At 40.0% G+C, this 27,753-nt stretch overlaps 2 protein-coding genes across 5 annotated transcripts in view; both read right to left on the bottom strand.

Moving 5' to 3' along the window:
- Positions 1-24,156, bottom strand: part of LOC144371504 (uncharacterized) — a 338,074-nt gene extending 313,918 nt beyond the window's left edge. For all 4 annotated transcript variants that reach the window (XR_013431470.1, XR_013431468.1, XR_013431469.1 and 1 more), the window contains exon 1: positions 24,011-24,156. The gene's annotated coding sequence lies outside the window, so the exon portion shown is untranslated. The remainder of the gene's footprint in view (positions 1-24,010) is intronic.
- LOC144371503 (uncharacterized) lies at positions 223-5,874 on the bottom strand. The gene has a single exon (XM_078033818.1). It carries the CDS (start codon positions 5,738-5,740, stop codon positions 3,389-3,391), a length of 2,352 nt encoding a protein of 783 aa, XP_077889944.1. The 5' UTR covers positions 5,741-5,874; the 3' UTR covers positions 223-3,388.
- Positions 24,157-27,753: the final 3,597 nt, after the last annotated feature.

Genomic DNA, 27,753 nt, shown 5'->3' with positions numbered 1-27,753 from the left:
TAATGTACTCACCAAGACTGAACTCCTACAAACAATGCCCATACCCCAGGGCAGTTGCATTCACTTCAGTCCCTCACACTGCCCAGGAACAAGACTGCAACTACTGCCTTTGGCAAATGGATTTATTACAAAGAAGTCCAGACTGCGTCAAGTGCTCACACACCTCTATGCAATATTTCTACTAAATCAAAAATGTAAAACTAGGAAATTGGTACACTGACTCATTAGCTGCAAAGGGAAAGTTTTTGGAAATCCTGGGAAGCGTTCAAAACTATCTTTTAAAGAAGAAGTTTTACAGGATGGCTTAGGCTATATTTATCAAAAACAGAAGGGCCACAGCACACTCTTTTGGCCTTCCTTTCCAAATGAGCACTGAGACACAGCAAAAGGCTGGAACAGAGATAGCAGTGAAAATCAACCCATCTTTGGCATGTTGGCAAACTTCAATATTTGGACACAAGTATGTAAGAAACTCTTACCAATGATCGCACAAGATCCATGACACCTGAATAGGTTGTGGGTGAGGTTTTGCTGAGAAGGCTTTGAATCCTTAGGACAAGTAACTGAATCCTTTAGCATGTTAAGAAACAGCCCTCTCTACAGCAAGTACTGCACAATATCACCTGATTGGAGGCTGTAGCTTTATTAGTGATGTAGGGCACATGAGGCTAGACACCTAAGGAATGTTCCAGGAGCACAATGATTAGCTGCAGGGTTCTGAGGGGTATCACAAAATTGTTTGGATCACTGCTTGGAATTTCATTGATCTTTATTTACATCCAGTGCGACAGGGATGGAGGTTTATATTTTTTGTAGGGGTATACATAAAGGTGTTTTTTTGTTGTTGTTGTTGTTGTTGTTCTTGTTGTTTTGATTAGTTCACAGAGAGTGCTTTGTGTACCAATTGTAAGATTGGTCAGAGGTCTTCCAAGCTTTGCCACAAAAGCAGAAGTCTGTGTTATAACCCACAGTGAGTCTTTGCAAAATCTTTTCCTGACATTCTGTTTAAAGAAAATTATGGTGATGGTCTCTTGAGAAGCTTTTTTAAGATTATTTGGTGAAGAAGGGAGAGCCACTGTATTAGGACATCAGACTGGGATGCTCCTTACCAAGCCTTTGGTCATGCAGTGTGTATTAAGAAAACCATCACACAATTTTCCCAGGGCTACTAAGGTACTCTAAACACAGAGAGAAATCAAGCCTGGGTTTTCTGGCATATTCCACCTAAGTAATATTCATAGGGAAAAAACCTAAGTTGGATGTAGTTTTTTTTAAAAAATCACTGGTATAAAAGGTCTCTAAGAAGGAAGAGATTAGCTACAATTGTGGTGCAAACACCTGCAGAGCTGCATCTGCTGATGTAGTTATCAGTGGGGTCCACACTCACAGTTGCAGCAAACTTACTACCTGAGATATGGAGCGATCCATGCTAGAATGCCTGCCTAGCATGCACAAGGCAGGTTTCAGTCCCCAGAACTGGGAAAAGAAAAGAGAAAGCAACTCAAGTATACAGCAAAATATATTTTGAGAAAGTGCCTCTCCAAACAATATACACAAATGATATTATCTTATAATTCTCTTTAATGTGCCTACATACAGAACAATACATGAGCCTTAGAACAAGCAAAAGTGACAACTGTGATAGTCCCAGAGTCATCAATAGATCAATAAGCAATCAAGGAAAAGGAAGAGGCCAGCTGCAGGATACACAGACACATCCCTATGGTCCCAGCTGCCAGCCTCACCTCATCTCAAAAAATAACAATTAAAAGGATTGTGGAGAAACTCAGTGCTAGAGCACTCCTGGGTGAAATCTGAACAAAGAGAGGAAAGAAGTTCAGAAGAGCCATTTCACCAATCTGTACCAAAGGCTGGAGTAGAGAGGCCTAAACAAACATACACAATATGTAATGAAACATTAGACTCAATAGACTTAAAATACAGAAAAATGGAATCTAACAATAAGAGAGATTAAACCCAGAAAAACATGTTGCTTTCAAATCTTAATGCTGATGCAATTCTCCTCTCCAACCCAGGATGCAGTTTTGGTTAGCTCTTAATAGATTAAAAAAAAAGAAAAGAAAAGAAAGAAAGAAAAAAAAAGAAAAGAAAAAAAGAAAAAAAGAAAAAAGAAATAAAGGCACACACCATTTTCACACACCTACAGTGGTTATCTCAAAATAAATAAATAAAATGAAATAAAATTAAATTTTCCTCAAGTCTGAACAAGTTCAAATGGATCTGAAACAAGCAAAGTTCTCACCACATTTCTACATAAAGGGCTTTTCTCCAGTGTGATTTCTTAAATGCTGTTCAAAGGGACCTGGACAGTTGAAAGTGTTACTGCAATTTTTAAAGATAGAAAAAGGATTTTCACAGATGTGAATTCTATTATGCCTTTGCAGAAAACTCTGAAAGCTGAATACTGCCCCACATGGCTTATCCTCAGCATTTTCTACAGTATGAGTCCTTTCATACAACTGAACAAAACTAGAACAGCTGAACCCTTTATATTTATTACTTGCATAGGATTTATTCTTTTTATTCCAAAACAATATTCCCAGTTCTTAAGAAAAAAATGAGAAAACTAGAAGACTTCCAACATTTCTCACATTCACAGGGCTTCTCTGCATGAGTGTTTTCATATATAAGAAAGGAAATGAATCTGACAGAATGTAGCAAATCCACCAAATTCAGAGGGTTTGTTTTTCAATGTGAGTGAAATGGCTTTGAAGGCAACAGGAAAAATGGAATGATTTGTGATATTTTTCACATTTAAAGAGTTATTCAGTTGGATGTGGTGGTGTATGCCTTTAATTCCTGAGACTCGAGAGACTGATTCTGAAGAATCAATGTTGGAGGCTAGCCTGAGCACCTTACGAAGACCCTAAGAAACTCAGCAAGTCCCTGTCTTAAAATAAAAAGTAAAAAGGAACTGGAATGTATCTCAGTGGTAGAGCACCACAAGACTAAATCCCCAGTGGATCGATTGATTGATCGATCTCTCTCTATCTCACACATACACACACACAGACACACACAAACACACATTTTCAGCAGTGTGAGCATCTCTTGTCTTTGAGGATGACATGAAATATTGATTTACTATATTTCACATTCAAAGGATTTTTCTCCAGTAAACTTCCTATATGTATATGAGTGAAACAGTAATAACAGAAGAGTTTACCAATTGTTTTCATTCATACTATTTCTATGCAGTATGTGTTCTTTCACATGTGTGAAGCCAACAAGATGTGGCAAAGGCTTCTCCACGCTGTTGACATTCATTAAGCTTCTCTCCAGTATACATTCTTCCATGTCTGTGGATCTAGCAAAGGCTTTGCCACACTGCTTACATTCTTAGGGCTTCTCTCCAGTATGGGTTTGTTCATGAGAGTGAAGGTAAGAGGACTGAGTGAAGGCTTTGCCACATTTTTTTACATACATAGGGCTTCTCTCCAGTATGAGTTCTTTCATGTCTGCGAAGGTCACAAGATCTAGCAAAGGCTTTGCCACACTCCTTACATACATAGGGCTTCTCTCCACTATGAGTTCTTTCATGTCTGTGAAGGTGACCAGATGTAGCAAAGGCTTTGCCACACTGCTTACATTCATAGGGCTTCTCTCCAGTATGCACTCTTTCATGTATTTGAAGTTCACTGGATCTAGCAAAGGCTTTGCCACACTGCTTACATTCATAGGGCTTCTCTCCAGTATGCACTATTCCATGTATTTTAAGTTTACTAGATGTAGCAAAGGCTTTGCCACACTTCTTACAATCATAGGGCTTCTCTCCAGTATGAGTTTGTTCATGTGAGTGAAGGTGAGAGGACCAAGTGAAGGCTTTCCCACACCACTTACATTCATAGGGCCTCTCTCCAGTATGAGTTCGTTTATGTATCTGAAGGTAATAGGCAGAAGTAAAGGTTTTTCCACATTGTTCACATTCATAGGGCTTTTCTCCGGTATGCATTCTTCCATGTCTGCGAAGATTACAGGATGAAGCAAATGTTTTTCCACATTGTTGACATCCAAAGGGTTTCTTTCTAGTATGTGTTCTTCCATGAATCTGAAGGCAACTAGACCTAGCAAAGGCTTTTCCACACTGCTTACATACATAGGGCTTCTCTCCAGTATGAGTTCTTTCATGTGTGCGAAGGTCACAAGATCTAGCAAAGGCTTTGCCACACTCCTTACATACATAGGGCTTCTCTCCACTATGAGTTCTTTCATGTCTGTGAAGGTGACCAGATGTAGCAAAAGCTTTGCCACACTGCTTACATTCATAGGGCTTCTCTCCAGTATGCACTCTTTCATGTATTTGAAGTTCACTGGATCTAGCAAAGGCTTTGCCACACTGCTTACATTCATAGGGCTTCTCTCCAGTATGCACTATTCCATGTATTTTAAGTTTACTAGATGTAGCAAAGGCTTTGCCACACTTCTTACAATCATAGGGCTTCTCTGTAGTATGAGTTTGTTCATGTGAGTGAAGGTGAGAGGGCCAAGTGAAGGCTTTCCCACACCGCTTACATTCATAGGGCCTCTCTCCAGTATGAGTTTGTTTATGTATCTGAAGGTAATAGGCAGCAGTAAAGGTTTTTCCACATTGTTCACATTCATAAGGCTTTTCTCCGGTATGCATTCTTCTATGTCTGCGAAGATTACAGGATGAAGCAAATGTTTTTCCACATTGTTGACAACCAAAGGATTTCTTTCTAGTATGTGTTCTTCCATGAATCTGAAGGCAACTAGACCTAGCAAAGGCTTTTCCACACTGCTTACATACATAGGGCTTCTCTCCAGTATGAGTTCTTTCATGTGTGCGAAGGTCACAAGATCTAGCAAAGGCTTTTCCACACTGCTTACATACATAAGGCTTTTCTCCCATATGAGTTCTTTCATGTGTGTGAAGGTCACCAGATCTAGCAAAGGCTTTTCCACATTGTTGACATTTATAAGGCTTCTGACCAGTGTGTGTTATTCCATGTCTTTTAAGCTCAGAGGATGTAGCAAAGGCTTTTCCACATTGTTTGCATTCATAGGGCTTCTCTTCAGTATGTGTTCTTTCATGTCTGCCAAGGTCACAAGATCTAACAAAGGCTTTGCCACACTCCTTACATACATAGAACGTCTCTCCAGTGTGAGTTCTTTCAAGTATGTGAAGGTCACCAGATCTAGCAAACGCTTTGCAACACTGCTTACATTCATACGGCTTCTCTCCAGTATGCACTCTTCCATGTATTTGAAGTTCACTGGATCTAGCAAAGGCCTTGCCACACTGCTTACATTCATAGGGCTTCTCTCCAGTATGTGTTTTCTGATGTATTCTAAGTAATCTGGGATAAGCAAAGTCTTTCCCATATACCTTACATTTGAAATGTACATTCCCTGTGTGTGTGATCCTGTGCTTTTGAAGACTTGTCTGTGAAATAAAGGTTTGACCATCTTGTTCACATTCATAGAGTTTCTCTCCTGAATGAGTTCTTTCGTGTCTTCTAAATAAAAAGGAGAAATGAAAGGCTTTCCCACATACCTCACATTGAAAACGTTTACCTCCACTGTGTGTTATCATGTGTCTTTGAACACCTGGGAGAGAAGAGGCTTCACCACATTGTTGACATTCATAGGGTTGCCACCCAGTATGAGTTTCTTCATGTCTTTGAATGTCATTGGAACAACTGATGACTTTCCCACATACTGTACTTTCATGTGGTCTATCTCCAGTTTGTAACAACATTTGTGTGTGAACACTTTTGAGAGAAACCAGAGATTTCCTATATTGTTTAAATTCACATGGTTTCTCTTCACATTCTTCATGCTTATAGTATTTGTGTCCAGAGTGAGATGTGATGTGCCTATGAAAAAATGAAAGACATATGAAATCTTTTGCACACATAATGAAGTCACATGGATTTACTCTATTAAAACTTTTCTTTGTTTGATTAAGAATTGGAATCGATTGGAAGGTTTCCCCACACTATTCTGTGAGGAAAGTTTGAAGTTTACCATAGGACTTCTTTGAAGAAGAAGTGACCAGCACATAATTGATACCTAACTCATTCACAGTTTTCTATTTATTTATAGGTCTTTACATTTCTACCAACATCATGTAAAGGCTAGATTTTCTGACTTGTTAAAGTTCCCCGAAAATAAAGAGATTGAAAGGAAACAATCCTTTGCAACACAGCTTCTCTATGGCTATTATTCACATAGTCATATTCACATATGCGATTTCATAGTCCTTTTTGCATGTCAAATACTTTGAAAAGACTGAATACCTGTTACAGATAAGTATATATTTCTGGTAAAAAATATTATAAGAATAAATACATTTCAAATTATGCATATTTCTTTGGTTGGTTTGCTTTAAAAATTATATGACAGTTCTCAGATTCCCTCACGAATTCCTCTTGTGAGTACAGTTACCTTAGGTTGCTTCCACAGTTTCCAATCTGATCTTCAGTGGTCTTGTCTACCCACTTGTTACCTAAAATAAGAAAATATAACACTCTTTATGAATATTTAGGAGCTAGAAATGCTTTGCCAAACTGTAGGTGCCATTTATACTTCAATAATTCATCAACTGATTTCCTTTTCACCTTCTACATAAATGATCAAAATAAACATGAGTTCTCCGATTTGATTATTTTAAAACCATCATTATTACCTATAGAAGCCAGGTTTCTGAGGACTTCCAGCATCACATCTCTGTAAAGGTTCTTCTGGGAAGCATCCAGAAAAGCCCACTCCTCCTTGGTGAAGTCCACAGCCACATCCTCAAAGGTCACTGAGATCTGAAATATCCCACAAATGTATAGTGGAGGCCAGGAAAGATTGACAGCATGAGAAATCTGCACTCAACATGCATGATGTTCACATGATTCCCTGGCCTCCTGATTAATTCCATAATTTGGTCCATCAAATCTTTACTGCACTCAATTTCTTACACCCATTCCAACACTAGAAATTGGCTACTCAGAAGGCAAACATCATAGTGATTTATACCCTTCCTCTGGGGAGTTCACAGAAAGTAAGACAGGCTCCCAGATTACTACTAACTTCTTTAATGGTTGCACCTCTATTACATGTCCTAGAAACGTCCTGTGTGGTACAGAGCTAATATAAGCACTTCTGATAGTACTTATCTTTAGAAGAGAAAGGTGATGAGTAGAAAAATGCAGGAATCATGAAACTAAGCATTTGAGAGAGATTCTGCCAACTACACTGCCTCCCTGTACCTTTAAGGTTAATATAAACAACATGGTATTTACTGATGTCTTGTTTCCTCTGAAAGTCTATTGTTCCATACTTAAAGAAATGCCTAGAACCAGCCCCCACTCCCACCCTCTGGGCATGGGGTCACTAAGGAAATTCTTTCATAGACAACATTTAGACAACATTTCACACAGGTGGTCACAATGTGTTAACTGGAGATTGAGCTCATTCTGTGTGATTACACTAAGAACAACTAGAAGTTTGCAGGTGCTTTACTCCAGAACAAATGTAGTCAACTAGCTTACTATTAAATGACCAAAACAAACATGAGTTCTCTACTTGATTAATTTAATTCATGTATTAATAAACACAACAATTTGATAGTTTCTTGTGGTTACTGTCAAAGTAGAATGGGGTAAGTGGAATGATAGCATGTTTCTTAGAAATAACTCAATGAGGACTTGGAAGATGGCGGCAGATGGAGTGCATCACCCCCGTGTACTGCGTCACTATGCAAGTGAATGACGAGTTAGAACTAGAACGGCCAAATGCTATCTTGTTAGGAATTTCCAGCAAAATTGGGGTGCACCAAAACCTAGAGGAAGGATTTCTATCGCCCGAGGATCGGTTACTGGGGCTCAATAGAGAGCGATTTGTCCACACAGAGATTCAAGCTGCTTATTCAGCGACTTGCCCCACTGCTAGAGACTGCGGAGCTCGACGGGAAATGGCGAGCTAGCAACGCAGAGATAAGGCGCTGCTGATTCTGCAGGCGCCTTCCGGCTGTGCCCTCACTGTGCTCAGTGCTGAATTCTAGGTTTGAGACAGGGGAAGGAAGCAGTCCAGTCCTCTCCTCCACACTTGTCAGACCACCGAGGAAGCCAGCGGCCACCATCTTGTAGAGTTGACGTCACCATCGCCAATTTTCGACTGATTGCATCTCATTCAGTGATAGAACAGGTCTGTGACATTAAAACCATTTTCCATACAGAGGGGAAATCACATAAAATCTCTTCCTGGCTTTCCGGGGGCATGATTAACAGTGAATCTGAGTAGCGGTGTGGGGGAAAAGTAAAGGCACCTGACCCCCAACTACTCCCTTCCACCAGCAGCGAAAACAAAACCTGTTCGCCAGCTCTAGGAGGAGGGGCTATCGGAGGAAATCAAAACAATAAGGTGCCGGTTCCCAAAAGCCGCACTCCACGTCCAGGAAACTGCAGGCACAGAGTGTAGTTTGAACTGCCGAGAGGTACCACATGGGGATAGACCTGGCAGACAGGAGAAGCCAGGGGAGTAGAAACCAGGAATTAACCTAAGCTAACAGGTTTTGAGAGATACCAGTGGGGGGAGGAGGGAGAGGCCTCACACAGACTGTTTCCTATAGCCGGAGGACAAAATCTTGGCCCGGAAAGCACAGCACCACCTATTAGAAGTGAAGAAAATAGAAGCCTAACAGTGTCACTTTTTCTTTTGATTTTTTTAAAATTTTTCTTTAGTTTTATTTTTTTTCTTTTCTACAATTATACTATTATTTTTTAAAATGTAATTTCTATTTTACTGCATTTTATTATTTTTTATTATCATTTCCTTTTCTTTTCTATTCTTTTCTTTTTCTTTCCTCTCTCCCTCTATCTTTCTTGGTTTGCTTCCTTATTTTCTCCTCATCTTTCCTCTTAAGCATGACCACCCAAATTACGTACAACTTACTAGATGAAAATAGATGAATACTATGAAACAGTCCATAGTCTGACTAAGCCCTTAACTACCCCCAAGTACTCCTGTCTATTCTCTTGTTAATATCGGTCTGCATTTGAGCAACCCCCCAAAGAAGCTAACATATATTAACCTCAATACCATCAAAGTGCCCGACCTCATCATAAAATCCTAAGTTCAAACCTCAGTTCTATACATGCCATTAAATTCTGTAGACCTCTAATGAAACTAATGAATTTACCTTAAGCACAATTAAACCCAATATCTCTAAACATTGTCTCCCAACATAAAGGAGATATATTGGAACTATGAAAACCAAAACAAATTTAAAGAAGAAAACAGAAACAAAGCAGTCAAACAGAGTTGGAAAGCAATATGAGCACCATGAAAAAACAATCGAAAAAAGGATTACAAACAATGCAGGAAAGCTTAAATTCACAGGAGAACCTAGAAGCTTCAGGAAAAATGGACAGAGAAAGAACTCAAGGCATACCTAACTCAGATGGAACGAAATCTTAGAGAAGACTTTTGACAGCAAGTCCAAACAATGAAAGTATACTTTGAAAATGAATTAAATAGGCAAATTTAAATGGCAAAGAATGACCTATACCAGGAGATAGAGATGTTAAAAAAAAATCAAACCGTAATCCTAGAAATGCAGGAAATCATAAACCAAATTAAAAACTCAAACGAGAATATTACAAATAGACTACATCAAATAGAAGACAGAATATCAGATAATGAAGACAAAGTGTATCAACTCCAGAAGAATATAGTCAACACAGAAAGGATCATAAAAAATCACCAGCAATCTATCCAAGAAATATGGGATGTTATAAAAAAAGAAACAAACTTGAGAGTCATCGGGATAGAAGAAGGTATAGAGATTCAAACCAAAGAATTGAACAACCTATTGAATGAAAGAATCCTAGAAAACTTCCCAGATATAAAAGGTGGAATGGATTGCCAAATCCTGGAAGCCTACAGGACCCCAAACATACAAAACCCTAATAGACCAACTCCAAGACACATAATTATGAAGACATCCAACATACAGAACAAGGAGAGAATATTAAAAGCTATGAGAGAAAGAAGGCAGATTACATTCAGTGGTAAACCAATTAGGTTAATGGCTGATTTCTCATCAGAGACGTTGAAAGCAACAAGATCCTGAAACAACATATTTCAAACGCTGAAAAATAATGGATTTCAACTAAAAATACAGTATCCAGCAAAATTAAGCTTCAGATTTGACAATGAAATTAAAATATTTCACAATAAACAAAAGTAAAAAGAATTCACAGCCAGAAAACCAGCACTGCAAAGCATTCTGAGCAAAACACTACAAAAAGAGGAATTGAAAAACAGCACCCAAAACTAACATTGAGAGGTAACCCAGTAAAAAGAAGAACAAAAAATATAACCAAAAATGAAAACCAAGCCATATTAAAATAAATACATAAATAAGCATGTCTGGAAGTACAAACAATATATCAATAGTAACCTTAAACGTTAATGGCTTAAATTCACCAATCAAGAGACAAAGGCTAGTAACCTGGATTAAAAAAACAAATCCAACAATATGCTGCCTTCAGGAGACTCATATGATAGGAAAAGACATACACAGGTTGAAAGTGAAAGGCTGGGAAAAAATCATACCACTCACATGGTCCTCGGAAGCAAGCAGAAGTGGCCATACTCATATTGAATAAAATAAACTTCAAACCTAAGTTAATCAAAAGGGATAAAGAAGGCCACTATATACTGTTAAAAGGAACCATCCACCAACAAGACATAACAATTATCAATATCTATGCACCAAACAATGGTGCTGCAATGTTCATAAAACAAACTCTCCTCAAGTTCAAGAGTCAAATGGACCACAACACAATAATTATCGGTGACTTCAGTACACCGCTGTCTCCATTGGACAGATCCACTAGACAAAAGCTGAATAAAAAAACTGTAGAACTCAATAACACAATTAATAACCTAGACTTAACCAAAATATATAGAATATATCAACCATCATCAAGTGGATACACGTTCTTCGCAGCAGCACATGGATCCTTCTCAAAGATAAACCATAGATTATGCCATAGGGCAACTCTTAGTAAATATAAAGGGGTAGAGATAATATAATGCACCTTATCTGATCATAATGGAATGAAACTGGAAATCAAGATAAAAGAAGGAAGGAAAAATCCTGCATCTCCTGGAAAATAAACAATATGTTACTGAATGATCAATGGGTTACAGAAGACATAAAGGAGGAAATCAAAACATTCTTAGAAATAAATGAAAATACAGACACAACATATGGGAATCTATGGGACACAATGAAAGCAGTTTTAAGACAGAAATTCATTGCCTGGAGATCATTCCTCAAAAAAAGAAAAAACCAAAAAATAAATGAACTCAATCTTCATCTCAAAATCCTAGAAAATGAAGAGCAAAACAACAGCAAATGTAGCAGAAGGCAAAAAATAATTAAAATCAGAATGGAAATCAACGAAATTGAAACAAAAAAAATTGAAAAATTCATAAAACTAAAAGTTGGTTTTTTGAAAAAATAAATTAGATTGACAGACAGTTAGCCATGCTAATGAAGAGAAGAAGAGAGAGAACTCAAATTACCAACATATAGGATGAAAAAGGCAATATCACAACAGATACTACAGAAATACAGAAGATAATTAGAAATTATTTCTATTTATTTCCAATAAAATAGAAGATAGTGAAGATATCGGTAAATTTCTTAAGTCATATGACTTGCCCAGATTGAGTCAGGAAGATACACACAATTTAAACAGACCAATGACAAAGGAGGAAATAGAAGAAGCCATCAAAACACTACCAACCAAGAAAAGCCCTGAAACAGATGGATATACAGCGGAGTTTTACAAAACCTTCAAAGAAGAATTAATACCAATACTTTTCAAGTTATTTCAAGAAACAGAAAAAGAAGGAGATCTTCCAAATTCATTGTATAAGACCAACATCACCCTGATACCGAAACCAGACAAAGATACTTCAAAGAAAGAAAACTACAGACCAATATCTCCAATGAACATAGATGCAAAAATCCTCAATAAAACCCTGGCAAATCAAATACAAAAGCATATCAAAAAAATTGTGCACCATGATCAAGTAGAATTCATCCCTGGGATGCAAGGCTAGGTCAATATACGGAAATCAATAAATGTTATTCACCACATCAATAGATTTAAAGAACCACATGATTATCTCAATAGATGCAGAAAAAGCATTCGACAAAGTACAACATTCCTTTATGTTCAATATACTAGAAAAACTAGGGATAACAGGATCTTACCTCAACATCATAAAAGCTATATATGCTAAACCTCAGGCTAGCATTATTCTGAATGGAGAAAAACTGAAGGCATTTCCTCTAAAATCTGGAACAAGACAGGTATGCCCTCTCTTACCACTTCTATTCAATATAGTTCTCGAAACACTGGCCAGAGCAATTAGACAGACGAAAGAAATTAAAGGCATATAAATAGGAAAAGAAGAACTTAAATTATCACTATTTGTGGATGATATGATAATATATCTAACAGACCCAACAGGGTCTACAAAGAAACTACAAGAGTTAATAAATGAATTCAGCAAATATAAAATCAACATGCATAAATCAAAGGCATTCCTGTATATCAGCTCCAAATCTTCTGAAATGGAAATGAGGACAACCACCCCATTCACATTATCCTCAAAAAAAAAAATAAAATAAAATACTTGGGAATCAACCAAACAAAAGAGGTGAAAGATTTATACAATAAAAACTACAGAACCCTAAAGAGAGAAATAGAAGAAGACCTTAGAAGATGGAAAAATATACCCTGTTCATGGATATGAAGAACTAACATCATCAAAATGAAAATATTATTCAAAGTTCTCTATAGGTTCAATGCAATGCAAATCAAAATCCCAAAGGCATTTCTTGTAGAAATAGATAAAGCAATTATGAAATTTATATGGAAAAACAAAAGACCCAGAATAGCAAAAGCAATTCTAAGCAGGAAGTGTGAGTCAGGCAGTATAGCATACCAGAGTTCAAACTATACTACAGAGCAATAGTCACAAAAACAGAATGGTACTGGTACCAAAACAGGCGGGTGGACGAATGGTAAAGAATAGAAGACACAGAGACCAATCCACAAAATTACAACTATCTTATATTCGATAAAGGGGCTAAAAGCATGCATTGGAGGAAGGATAGCATTTTCAACAAATGGTGTTGGGAAACTCAAAAAAATTAACAATAAGAAAACAAATAAGGGCTGGGGACATGCATGCGGTCCGAGTTCGATCCTCAGCACCACATACAAAACAAAGGAGAGAAGTGAAATACAGTAGATGGGGTAGAGAGACAAGATGGGAGGGGAGGGGAGGGGGGATAGTAGAGGATAGGAAAGGGAGCAGAATACAACAGTTACTAATAGGGCATTATGTAAAAATGTGGATATGTAACAGATGTGATTCTGCAATCTGTATTTGGGGTAAAAATGGGAGTTCATAACCAACTTGAATCTAATGTATGAAACATGATATGTCAAAAGCTTTGTAATGTTTTGAACAACCAATAAAAAAAAAAGAATATAAAAAAAAATGTTGTGTCTGCCAAGAACTAAAATAAATAAATATTAAAACTCCTCTCTTGGGCTGGGGATATGGCTCAAGCGGTAGCACACTCGCCTGGCATGCGTGCAGCCCCGGTTGGATCCTCAGCACCACATACAAGCAAAAATGTTATGTCCGCCGAAAACTAAAAAAAAAATAAAATATTAAAAAAAATTCTCTCTCTCTCTCAAAACTCTACTCTTCTCTCTCTCTCTCTCTCTCTCTCTCTCTCTCTCTCTCTCTCTCTCTCTCATTCTCTCTCTCTCTCTCTTAAAAATTAAAAAAAAAAACAAAAAACAAATAACCCAATCAACAAATGGGCCAAAGACTTGAACAGACACTTCTCAGAGGAGGACATACAATCAATCAACAAGTACATGAAAAAATGCTCACCTTCTCTAGCAGTCAGAGAAAAGCAAATGAAAACCACCCCAAGATACCATCTCACTCCAGTAAGATTAGCAGCCATTATGAAGCCAAACAACAAGTGTTGGCGAGGATGTGGGGAAAGGGGTACTCTTATACATTGCTGGTGGGACTGCAAATTGGTGCTGCCAATTTGGAAAGCTGTATGAAGATTGCTGGGAAAGCTGGGAATGGATCCTCCATTTGACCAAGCTGTAGCCCTTCTCGAACTATTCCCTGAAGACCTTAAAAATGCATACTACAGGGATACTGCCACATCGATGTTCATAGCAGCACAATTCACCATAGCTAGACTGTGGAACCAACCCAGATGCCCTTCAATAGATGAATTGATAAAAAAAAAAGTGGCATTTATACACAATGGAGTATTACGCAGCACTAAAAAATGACGAAATCATGAAATTTGCAGGGAAATGGATGGCATTAGAGCAGATTATGCTAAGTGAAGCTAGCCAATCCCTAAAAAACAAATGCCAAATGTCTTCGTTGATATAAAAAGACATAAAGAGAGCAACTAAGAACAGAGCAGGGAGGAAGAGCAGAAGGAAAAGACTAACATTAAACAGAGACATGAGGTGGGAGGGAAAGAGAGAGAAAAGGGAAATTGCATGAAAATGGAAGGAGATCCTCATTGTTATACAAAATTACATATAAGAGGTTTTAAGAGGACTGGGAAAAAAAACAAGGAGAGAAATAAATTGTAGTAGATGGGGTAGAGAGAGAAGATGGGAGGGGATGGGACGGGGGATAGTAGAGGATAGGAAAGATAGCAGAATACAGCAGTCATTAATATGGCATCATGTAAAAACGTGGATGTGTAACCGATGTGATTCTGCAATCTGTAATTGGGATAAAAATGGGAGTGCATAACCCACTTGAATCTAATGTATAAAATACGATATGTCAAGAGCTTTGTAATGTTTTGAACAACCAATAAAAACAATGAGAAAAAAAAAAAGAAAGAACTCAATGACCTAAAAATGTCACCATGGGCTGGAGATGTGGCTCAAGCGGTAGCGCGCTCGCCTGGCATGCGTGCGGCCCGGGTTTGATCCTCAGCACCACATATCAAAAAAGTTGTTGCGTCTGCCGAATACTAATAAATAAATATTAAAAAAAAATTCTCTTCTCTCTCTCTAAAAAAAAACAAAGAAAACAAAAAACAAAAATGTCACCTTGTCCAAACAACAGCCTTACAAAGTTTTATAACTCTGAAAACAATCTTGTTAATAAATAGCAGGCACTACTTTTTTAAGTCTCACAGCAACAATGAATATCCAATGATTGTCAAACTCTTCTTAACAGCAGCCGGTTCACTACCATAATATACAGTCATGAGACACATACCAATGTTCTGCTCAAGGACATTTTGATCAAGGGTGGGCCACATTTGCAATGATTGTCTGTTGTGAAAGAGATTCATCCTGCCTGTAGCAATGGTGGTGCAAACAAACCTAAGGCAGAAGCTCTTCCAGAGTGTAGTAAAGCAACAAGTTTGTAGCCCAGAATTCTGAACTATCCCACACTGTATCTGTGTGAAAGAGGCCACCATTCACATCTGTAAGCATGCTATGATGTCTGCACAGTGATGGAACAGACAAAGAAAATGTCCCTGCCACTTACACAGAAGCATACTCAAGGACTGAAACCATACAGAACCACCTCAAACTATGAAGAACCCACAATTACCCTCAGAGACATCAGCCCAACTCTGTCAGGACAATGATGCAGACAGGAGGGCTTCATGGACCTTCAACCAAACGGGAAGCACACTGAGGTTTCAGGGTCACAGCAACACTCCACAGGACATAAACCACACCCCTACAAGTGCACCACCAGTGAAATCCCATGTATGCTCAAAGAACATGAGAGCTAAAGCAGATATCAGATGAGAAGAAGCTGAGAAGCCTCCAGGGAAGGGGACATGAAACACAGGGCTTTGAACAGACACAGGACAAAGAGGTGACTCAAAAAAAAAGGTGACCATTTTGAAAGAAAAAAATGTAAAAGTCCATCATAGGAAATTCATAGAGAACACCAGAGGTGGCGATGTAGTGGTGTCTAAGTCATCCAACGCAAATTTCAGAAAAGAAGAGCTAATAGCAACCAATGAAACTGCCACTTCAGAAAACCAGAGTAAGAAGAGCAAGGTAAACCTAAATTTACCACAGGTAGTTTGCCACAGTCTGACTGGGCACAATTCAGGAGCCACTTGTCAAAAGAAATAAACTTCACTTTTAGAACCACACATGCAAAACAAAAAAGCTCCCTCAGAGCCCAACTGCCTCCACTGGCTTCCCACAAGCCTATAAACCTCCCCCACTCCTCCGGCTCTTTAGGCCGATTCGCTGGGTCGTGTGGGCGGAGCCAAAAGTGTCCTCGAATGAGCAGCTCCGTAGGCTGAAAGGGCGGGCAAACAGTCCAATAAGATTCACCGCAGAGGAGCCAATCAGCTAGAAGTTGCTGGGGCCGCTGTGAGCCAATCATCAGCTGGCAGTCTTAAAGTTTGCTGGGGCCCCTTTGTCTGTGGCTCTCAACAGTAGGTAACAGAGAAAGTGTTGATGAAACCACAATCAGGAAATCTGCAGTCTGCAAAGTCAAGTTCTTCATGAACATTAGCATCACTGATTAACTGACAAAAGGCTAAGAATACAGAGGACAGGGACTGGGGTTGTGGCTCAGTGGAAGACTGCTTGCCTAGTGCTTGGGAGAAATTGGGTTCAATCCTCACTGCCACATAAAATAAAAGAAATAAAAAGTGTAAAATATACAATGATATTAAAGAAAAAAAACAACGAAGACTGAAAACCTACTAACAGATTTAAAACTGTTATCGTCAACAATGCATTGGGACTTCAAGATTATCATAAACATGCTTGACACAAATAACACAACTTGCAGAAACTGGACCATTTCTTTGAGAGAGACAATCTCCTACAACTTACACAAGGGGAAATACACAAAATAGATGAGTCCATGGCTGCTGAGAAAAACAGACTCAATAACTAATTACTTCCCAAAAAGGCAAGGCAAGGCTCTGACATCTCAAACAGGCTTCCATGAGACACATAAGAACTGCCACCAATTTTCTACTTTGTTTCCAGAACATAGAAGCTCAGTTAACACCTCCTAAGTCTTCCTGAGGCATAAGTGACCATATTATCCAAATTAAATAAAGAAAAGTATTGAATAGAAAAGAAAACTATGAATGATGCTCATGATCATAAATGCAAAATTTAATCATAAATGAAAAAAAAATGTACAATTAAGTCATCACACTCCAAATGTCTATGCAAATGATGTAAAAATTATGGGCACAGGAACCCTCACTGCAGTGACTACAGCAGCCATATCCACAACGGCCCAAACCTAGAGGAAAGGAAGATGCACCTTTCAATACTGAATGGACAAGCTTAAGTTTAGCCACACCAAAGAGCATCACCCAGAAAATGAGCTCTGCAGCCTGGAAAGATACAGCACCCTTAAAAGCACACAGGTAAGTGAGAGAAGCCAGTTTGAAATGGCCAAGTGCAGTAAGATTCCAAGTCAAGAACATTCTGAAAAAGACAACATTATAGATGCACTAGCAGAACTGATGGGTGCCGGGAATTAGGGAGCAGAGCACTGAAACTCTTCTGTATGACATTATCTTGTATACGACGTGACACACAAAATCATATCACAAGGAAGAGGAACCCTAAAGTAAAGGATGAACTTTGGCTTATCCTAAATGTTGCTTCATCCATTCTCTTTATCAAATGTTCAACACTGGTTTAGTAACTAACAAACACCCTACACCAATGCAATATGTTGAAAACAGTGGAGACTATCAGCTAAAGAGAAGGGGTATTTGATACTATGTGTAATGGCACGTTTAATTGTCACCTTGATTGGATTAAAGGATGCCGATGATTAATGAGCTTCTGTGTGTGTCCATGACGGTGTGTCTATAAATGATGGGTATATGGGATAGTGAGCCAAACTGGAGAATCTCCTTAAGCTAGGCAGCACCATCCAATAGGATGGTGTCTTGGGTGGAACAAAATTCTTCACTCTCCCAAAGTGGACTCTGCCAATGATTCTCTAGTGAGTTTCCAGAATCTTTGGTCTGGAATAAGGCAGCACCATTGATCCCCTTTGTTCTGAAGATTCAGCCTCTGCGACTCGGCAGCTACCACTTCTCAAGCTCTCCAGCCTGCAGATGGCCACTGTGAACATCCACCTTCGGGTCAATTAGGCCAATCTAATGGATCCCCTTTGATAATCATACTTCCTCTAGATACTGCTACTCTAGAGAACACTAACTAACAAACTATGTAAGCCTAAAATTGCTCATAAAAAGAAAGTTTATCTAATAAAGAAGTAAATAAACTACCAAGTCATGAAGTTTTAAAAATGTATACATAAGAAACAATATGATATGCTAAATACCTTTTTCATAATAATGCAAAAATAAAGCAAAGAGGAAGAGTCATAGTTACAAATTTCAAAAGTATGAACAAAAGCAAGAAAACTTATTTTCAATACTATTTTCATCTGCAAAGAAATTGGATGATAACTCTTCAAAACTCACTCCAACTGCTGGTGTAGTGGTATGCATCTGTAATTTCAGCCACTAGGGAGGTCAAGGCAGGGAAATGGCAAAAGTTTGAGGCCTGTCTCAGCAACATAGCAAGACACTCAGAAATTTAGTGAGACTGGTCTTCATCAAAAATAAAAAGGGGGTCTGGGACTGTAGCTGAGTTGCAGACCACTTGCTAACATGTGTGAGGAACTGGGTATGATCCTCAGCACCAAAGAAAAATAAATAAAATAAAGGTATTCTGTCCATCTACAACTATACAAAATATTTTTTAAAAAAGAAAAAGAAAACATACATAAATAAGAAGGGCTGAGGATGTGCTCAGTGGTCGGTTGCCTGTAGGTTTATTCCCCAGTAAAACACCTGCCCACCTCTAGAACGTTGCTCACAAATTGAAATTTATTTCTGGAAGATAACTAAGCATGAGCAAGTCCATGGCATCAATTCCCAGCACTCAATAAGGAAGCAAATAAATAAACAACAGTCTACAATACTAATTCTCTTGGCCTGGTGAGTAGCTTGATAAAATACATGTAATGAGAGAGAAAAATGATTATGATACAAAAGGTACACAATTAGAGGCATAAAAACACTACAAAATCAGTAGAAAGACACCACACTTTCTCACAAAGAAGATTGAATGTTTCCATGTTCTAAACTCTCTGAAAAAACACTGAGATTTTCAGCAAATTCTGTGAAATTTAGGGCATAGTTTACTGTATTTTGGAGGTAAACTTAAGAAAAACTATATCTAAAAATGGAAATAAGAGGGTTGGGATTCTGGCTTAGCAGTAGAGTGCTTGCCTAGCACGTGAGAGACCCTAGGTTTGATCCTCAGCATCACATAAAAATAAATAAATAGTTATTGTGTCCAACTACAGCAACAACAAAAAATACTCTTCAAAAAATTGGAAACAGTAAACTGTATCTAAGACCAGGCAAAATGTTGTACAGGACAGAGAGAATAGAGAGAGCATTTATGTTACACCCAAGTTTCATAAGCTAAAAAACTAGCTCCCAAAGGGGTTGCCCTAAGAGGAGGCAGTTGGGAGGAAACAGGAATTAGGTGACATGGTGAGGGGATCACCACCCTTATTTAGACACATGGATCTCTCGTTTGCAGAAAACAGGTGTCATTTACTCTTTCACTGATATTCAGTGATTAAATGATTACAGTTGGGTATTCAAGGCATTGCCAAAATTGTCCTTAAAAATTACAATGAAGACAGGTGTGATGGTGCACACCTGTAACCCCAGCGGCCCTAGATGATGTAGCAAGGCTCTGTCTCAAAACAAAGAATCTAAAAGGGGCTGGTGGTTAAGCACCTCTGGGTTCCATTCCTGATAACAAAAAACCACACAGTTAACATGAACCTGCCAAGGTCAGACAACAAGGGTGAATAACTGTCGTCCTTTGTCAAATTCATCACCTTGTGAAGGACAGATACTAGTTTTCATGAAATCACATTCATAAATTTGTCCACCAGTATTTTAGTAGAATTGGACTCAAATTCTGCAGCAATAATGCAAGACAGACTTTCTATGTATCTCACGTGTTATTTAGGAATCCAGGGTTGGATTTCAATTTGAAACCACTGAAAAGACAAATCTGAATCTTACAAACTTTTTATACATACTCAGGGGTAGCAAAAGGTAAATTAGGTAATTAAATATTTTCTTTTTCTTTTTTTCTTTTTTGTTTGATACCCCCGAGATTAAACCCAGAGATATTTTACTACTTAGCCAAATCCCCAGTCATTTTCACTTTTTGAGACGCAGTCTCACCAGGTTGAATAAAGCCTCCCTAAGTTGCTAAGGCTGTCCTCAAATTTGCAACACTTCTAAATAAACCTGGGCCTCAGAATAGTGAGCACATCATTTCAAAGTGATACACAGAAAGCTTTGGTGCTCATGGAGCACAGATGTGTCAGGCTCAAGGGGCAGGGAAGGTCCCTGACAGCAAGGACATGCTTCCTCCTGGTCTTGCTTATGAAAAGCATCCAAGATCACCCTCCCAGGCACCTGTAACATGACTCCAGTCTATGAGGCTTTTAAGCTTTGCATAGCTCTGCACTGGGGTGGGGTGTCATTATGCTCCAGGAGAGGTTTTGCTCCTTCACACCGTGAGAGACTAAAAGGGCAGGAGTCACTGCTCACCTGGCCCCTCAGCACCAGCATCCACAGAATGACTGTCCACCTGAATCCAAGGAATAGGAACAGAGCTTGGGGAAAACAAAGTCCCAAGAAGTAGCTGTTTAGATGAGGCCTTTTCCAGAAGATTCCTCAGCCTAGGGCCCCCAGCAGCTTCCCCAAGAGGCTACACCTCACACCTCAGGCTGTCCTCTGGGAGCATCTGACCAAGGGCCTGAAATTCTGTTCACCCTGCAAGGCACAGGGCAGCTGTGGGCACTCTGTGGCAGCTCCAGGAAAGGATAGTGGCTGAGGACATGGGACTCTGGGTGGTGTCCAAAGGGAATCTCTGCCCAAGAAATCTGACATGGTGCCTACACCTAAGGAAGATAAAAGAAAAAGCACAATATTTTTACAGCTGTGAACTCAAGTTCTCTATACAGTTGCATCTACATCAAAGAACCTTCAGAGTACTTGACTTTGGCTAACTAGACCACCATGAGGGTGGAAAGGTAGGGTTCTGTATGAAGAGCAAACATTATCTTGGGCTATCTTAAGCCCTTTAACAGCCAATCACCTTAATTTCTGTATCAGACAACAATCTCACAACTTCTCAGAATACATCACTAGCCTTACCAGACGTCTCCAAAATCTACCAAAGCTCACAATGCAATAACAGACATACAGAAGAAATTTTCTTTATTTTTTTTCTGTACCCCACCAATCTGATGTTCCTACCAATGCAACTGGTTGATGCAGTAATACACAGTTTCTTTTATAAAAGTACATGGAGGTCAGGCACACTGGCACACAACTGTAATCCCAGCACCATGAGAGGCAAAGATAAGTGGATTGCTAAATTCAAAGCCAGACTCAGCAATTTAGTGAAACCCATCAGGAACTTAGTGACATCTTGTCTGAAAATACAATATAAAAAGGACTGGGAATGTGGCTCAGAGTTTCAGTGCCCCTGGGTTCAATCCCTGGTATATTAAAAAAAGAGAAAGAAAAAAAGAAAGAAAGAAAATTAGAAAGAAAGAGAGAAAGAAAGAAAAAAAAAAGAAGTGATTTAATCTCTTCCAAGCAGGGTCACACACATCATTCAGGGTAACTTGAATCCATGTTCCTTAGTATGATAATTAATATTTGGGTTAAAACAAACTATTTTCTTTAGCTGGGGTTGTCGATGCCTTTAAACCCAACAGATTGGGAAGCTGAGGCAGGAGGATCACAGCTTTCAGGCCAGGCTGGGCACCATAGCCAGATCCTTTCTGAAAATCATACTGAAAAGAGCTGGGGATGAAGGACAGTAAAGGAATCAGACATTACTGTAGTGGCATCCTCTTTTTTCACAGAAAATTGTAACTGGGTTTCTCCAGAAATCTTCACCATGGCTAATTTTAGGACTGTCAACAAAAGAGTGTCCACAAAAAAGTTCAGTGTAGATAAACTTCCTATTTTTGTGTTGCCCTATTTTACTGAGCTGCTAGTCTGGAAGAAATCAGCACTCCTGGGCTGGGGATGTGGCTCAAGGGGTAGTGCGCTCGCCTGGCATGCGTGCGGCCCGGGTTCAATCCTCAGCACCACATACAAACAAAGATGTTGTGTCTGCTAAGAATTAAAAAATAAATATTAAAAAATTATCTCTCTCTCTCTTTCTAAAACAAAAATTTAAAAAAAAAGAAAAGAAATCAACACTCCAGGTGCTGGACTCCCCCTTACTAGTTTTTAACACACTTATATCCAGAATAGTAGTTTGTAGAAATGTGCAAACAAGGCCTCTGGCCTTGAGCTGGGCTTCACAGACAAGTCACCAACTGGGCTCCATGATAACAGCTGGTGGGGGAAAAAAGAAAGGGGAGAAGAAGCTCTCCCCTCTTCAGGTACTGTCCTTGAAGGGTTAACTTAGCCAGAATAGAGAAAGAAAAACCTGCTTTTATGTGAGTGATGTGACAATTTGACTATGGTGACTCCACTTTGTGAACTCAGCCATGATACACAAAAAGCTCATGACTGGGGCAGTTTGGAATCTTTTGTTCATGAAAATTCCCCAAGAACACAGAATGATCTATGGTGCCAACTGGAGACTAACTGATCACAACTTTCAGGCTTGCTTATGTTGCCTGAACACCCAAAATTCCCTTTTGTGGTTTTTGTGCTTAAATATGGAGCCAACTGAACGCAGGGGCACCACTCTGACCATCTCATTCTTTCGAGAGCACAGTGTCTGCCACTGGCCAGAAATAAAGGCTTAACTGGAATGAGACTGTGTGGTCTGAGAGTTATTTTGGGGTCCTGGTATTACAATGTGAACTTCTGAGCCCTTCCCCTTACATGCTGGGTATAAAATTCTGAAACCACCTGAACTTGGGGTTCAGGGGATGGATGGATTGATTATAGCGAAAACAGTGCCCTCTGAGAATGGCTGCAGCCATATAAAACTGTTTCCTGCTACCTTCAGTGCCTTGCCTCCTTTGTCCCTACATCATTATTACCCTGTGTGCTTACCTAAGTACAAGACTGGTGTGACTCTACATCATACACTCTCAGAAAAGGGAGCAGTTATACTCTATTGATGTAGCCCAGAATTCCATATCCCTGGGATCTATAAACAACACCCTTATTCCCTTTAAAGCAGTTATTCTGACCAAACCAAGGAAGTGTTAAGTGATCATTCTTTCCCCTCAAGGATAATATTCACAAATAGAAAACAAATGCTTTCAAAAGTGTTCTTCTTGCCAGGGACATTGGCACAGGCCTGTAACCCCAGTTAAGCGGGAGACTGAAGCAGGAGGATAACAAATTGGAGGCCAGCCCAGCTTCCAACACAAGGGGAAGGGAGGAAGGGAGGGGGGAGGGAGGGAGGAAGAGACGGGGGGAGGAAGATTGATTGATTCTTTCCAATATTTCACTAAGCGATAATGACAATTAGCAGACGGTGTCTATTTGAAATGAGTGGGAAGAAGAATGTGTGGCCAAGCTGTGAGGTGGAGGGAGGTGGTCTTTTAGAAGGCAGAAGGCGCCTGCAATTTGGAGGACCTCCACTAGGTGGAGCTCCACTGGAAGAAGGAAGGTGCATTTGTGGCCCTGCTTTCTACACGTTGGGAAAAAGTGAGTGTGGGCCACAGGTAGAAAGCAAAGGGGACACCTGGGACCTGAGCCACCCTTCGAAACCCAGGGAACCAGGGGATGGGGCCCAGGGCCACCCGACAGCGGCGACTCCACGCGCCAGTCCGCAGATCACCCGCCCGCCAGGCGCCAAGGCAAGTGCTGACCGCCTATCTTCAGCGAACTCACCATTTTTGGCTTCTCTGGTGACCTGGCGTCCTCTGGAGGATCCTCTGGGCACCCGAGATCCCGGAGAACACGGGCAGCGCAGTCACCTGGGTCCCTAGAGCAGAGAACACTGGGCCTGGAGCAGGAGTAGCCCAGTCGGTGAGGAAGAAAAGCCCACGAGCTTTCGGAAGCCCGCCTTTCCCCTCCCTCTGCACACTGATTGGACAGTTCCCCCCAGCGACCTGGATGGATGGCCTCCAGGCCCGCCTCTGGATCGTGACTGACAGCTAAAATCGTCCAATCACTGGCTGAAATTGGGTAGAGTGACAGATCCTTGGTCCCTGCCCTTTTCAGGAGGAGCTTCCCGGCTGTGCTGGGAAAAAATCCAGGTGGGAAGCCTTGGCTTAGGCTCTGTGACAGAGGTGAAGCCTGGCGCTGAGCTGGGCTTCAGCCATAGAGTGCTTTCCGAGCATGGCCAGGCCCTAGGTTTAACCTCAACACAAAAGCAAAGAAGAGCTTCTCCAGGAGGCTGCGGCTGGAGGAGCCCAAGGTCAGGACTGCATCGGAAAACAGTGAGACCCTGTCTTAAAATAAAATGAAAAGGGTGGGGATGGAGCTCAGAGGACGGGGTCAAGCCCCTTTGGGTTTATTCCCCAGTACCTTAAAAAAGAAAGTACGATATTTTATTATGTATTATATACTATATACTTTATATATTTTTTGTATATATAAAATATATATCATATATTTTTATAAAATATATATATTATATATTTTATATATAAAATATGTATTTTATATAATATATTCTATATATAAAATGGATATTATATATAATATATTTTATATATATATAATATATTTTTATATGTAAAATATATATTTATATATATAAAATATATAATATATATATATTTCTCACACCAAATACATCTAATCAGAATATTATCTATAATATATTATATATATAATATATAATGCATATATATTATATTTATATTTATATATATATATATATATATATATATATATATATATATTTTTTTTTCCCCTAGCTGATGCGACCTCAAGTGATTTAGAAAGACACGGTCTCCAAATTTTTGAAACGCTTTTTAAAGATATCATATATATGACTCATATATAATATCTAAAAATAAAAACAATTTGAAAACTATTTAGTCACTCTCCTCATCTCCTGGCCTCTGTTTCTTTGAGGAGGCTCCTGATCTATGAAAGGAAGCAACTGGGGTTGGCTCTGATGCCCAAGGCTCCCTCCCCAGCAGAAAGGGTGGGGAGGAAGGAGGGCAATCCTCTAGGGCAGCAATGTGGGGTGTAAATAAAATGGGTGCTTTGTGCTTAGTGTCGATGTTCTACTTCGACTGTTAGGAAGTCTTCTGCAGAGATGTGACTCTGGTGACCCCACAGGTCTGGTCAGGTGTTCACCCACAACCAAACAGCTAAGGTTATGATGCAAAGCAGGAAAGAAACTTTGACCAGTGCAGCTACACCAGGAAGACGAGGAAACCCTGTCTTTACCCTGTCTTCAGATGCTGACAAGGACTTTGAGGTTTGTAGAAAGGGTAATCATAGGCATGTATGGATAGGGGAGATTGTATCTAGAATTTAGTATTATCTTTAGGATTTAAGCTTCAGGCATCTGTGGTCTTATAACCTATCTGTGAACTCACACTCACTTGCCCCCTGGACGCATGTCACTCTATTGCACAGACTGACCTCACTTTGTCAGGAGGAAGTCCCCCTTCAGTGTATTCTTTCCATGTCAAGCCATAGGAAGCAAAAAGCCATAGGAAGCAACATAGCCCCAGGAGCTGACCCAGCACTCTCAGCATCCTGGGTTTCAACTGATAGTCCAACCAGAAAGAAACCAAATCCCTGCTCTCCTGGGCCCATTAACCCTGCATATAAACCATAAAGAATTGCCACTTGGGGCCAACACTGCCTGTCATGTCTATCCCCCTCTTGGAAATTAAGTACATTTTTTTCTCTACTCTTAAGTTGGGCTTTGTGAAGTCTATCACATCCTGCTCACTGGCCCAAGTTCATTCTACCTAACAATATTGCCCATGGCCAAGGGGGGGCTATTGTGTAAAAAGTTGTATTCCCACAATGTGTGGAAAAGTGGACATATAGCTGCCAGGGCTGAGAATTGAATTCCAGGTGCCTTTATTGTCCCCCATGGTAGAGATTGAATTGAGGGCAGGGGCACTTTGCCACTGAGCATCCCTTTTATTGTGGTTCAAAGAAGGTGGGTGTGAGCATAACTGTAATGGGCCTGAGAGAATAACTCCAGATGGTGACTCCAAGCTACTATGAATCCAATGAGGAAGTTGACAAATCAGAGGGTGAGACCAAGCATGGTTGTTCATGCCTGTGATCCCAGAGGCTCAGGAGGCCGAGACAGGAGGATTGCTTGTTCGAATCTAGCCATCAGCAAAAATGAGGTGCTAACCAACTCAATGAGAGCCTGACTCTAAATAAAATACCAAACATGGCTGGGTGTGAGAATATGGTATTTTGCCTTAAATGTACAATTGAGATATAAGAAAGGCAGCCTGAGGGCAAGTAGAGCAAAATGGAGAGTCACGTGTACAGCCTCAGACTGTGGATGTGGAAGATCTCGAGTCTGTGCACTTGAACCACCCTGGACCCACAGGAGGTCGGGGAGGGGTCAGCCTGACCAAGAGAGAAAGAAGCAGTGTTGATTTACGTAAAGTCAAAAGTGACTAGGTCCAACATGCACTCAATCCAAGAAGACTTTCCTGGCACAAAAGGACAAAGGGAGTTGGGGACAACTAAGGGTGTATTGCTTTATATGAAAATATGTGGGGGTTTTGATACCAGAGATTTAACTGAGCACTGCCTAACCACTGAGCCAAACTTCCAGCTCTTTTTTACTTTTACACAGGGTGTGGCTAAGAGGCTTAGAGCCTCCCTAAGCTGCAGAGGCTGGCTTCCAACTTGCAGTTTTCCTGCATTAACCTCCCAATCCACTGGAATTTCAGGCATGTGCTACTCTTCCCTGCAGCATGCTTCTTTAAACAGCCCAGTGGGACACAGGGAAACCCAGGTGAAGATCTGGAAATTGGTGCACCCCATAGTACTTTGCCAAAGAGGAACTGGGGTGGGAAGCGGGGACCCTTGTGAACTAGAGGATAGAATGCTGACTGCAACTTGCCTACTCGCCCAGATGTTCCATCCTGTCACACTGTCAGCAAAAGCTGTGCTTTTTCTATACCTGTGTCTCTTAGTCTTTTAGGGGACACAGGCAAGAATGGTGGGAACAGACGGTTAAGAGAATAACCCTGTAAAATGGGCCCGCTGTGCTGACCTGCAAATGCATGATTTCCAAAAAGCAATTTACCTGCAACTCTGCCTGGCCCAAGTGGACAGGAGATGTCACATTCCTCAGCCAACTGCCTGTGATCTGCATGAGAAAGGCAGGAAACCCCCAAAGAGGAACCCAAGTGACTATGCGGGGACAGACTTTGTGACTCTTTCCACAGACCAGATTTTGTAAGAAAGGATAATTCTTTGGATAAGAATCCAATTAGAATGGCTCAGCATGGGCCAAGGTGACATAGAGTTGCCATGACCCTCGAGACTTGAAAGTATGATGTCACCCTGCTGTCAAAAGTCCAAACGTGCACCTGGGCAGGACTCTCTGGAAACTTCCCACGGACTCCAATAAAACTAGAGTGCAGAAGAGGCACAGGGTCCCTCTGCTGTCTGAGAGGACCCACTCT

This window comes from Ictidomys tridecemlineatus, chromosome 16 (genome assembly GCF_052094955.1).
Source record: "Ictidomys tridecemlineatus isolate mIctTri1 chromosome 16, mIctTri1.hap1, whole genome shotgun sequence".
NCBI classification, from domain to species: Eukaryota; Metazoa; Chordata; class Mammalia; order Rodentia; family Sciuridae; genus Ictidomys; species Ictidomys tridecemlineatus.
The sequence above is the reverse complement of the archived record's forward strand: the minus strand, read 5'-3'. Positions and strand labels throughout refer to the sequence as shown.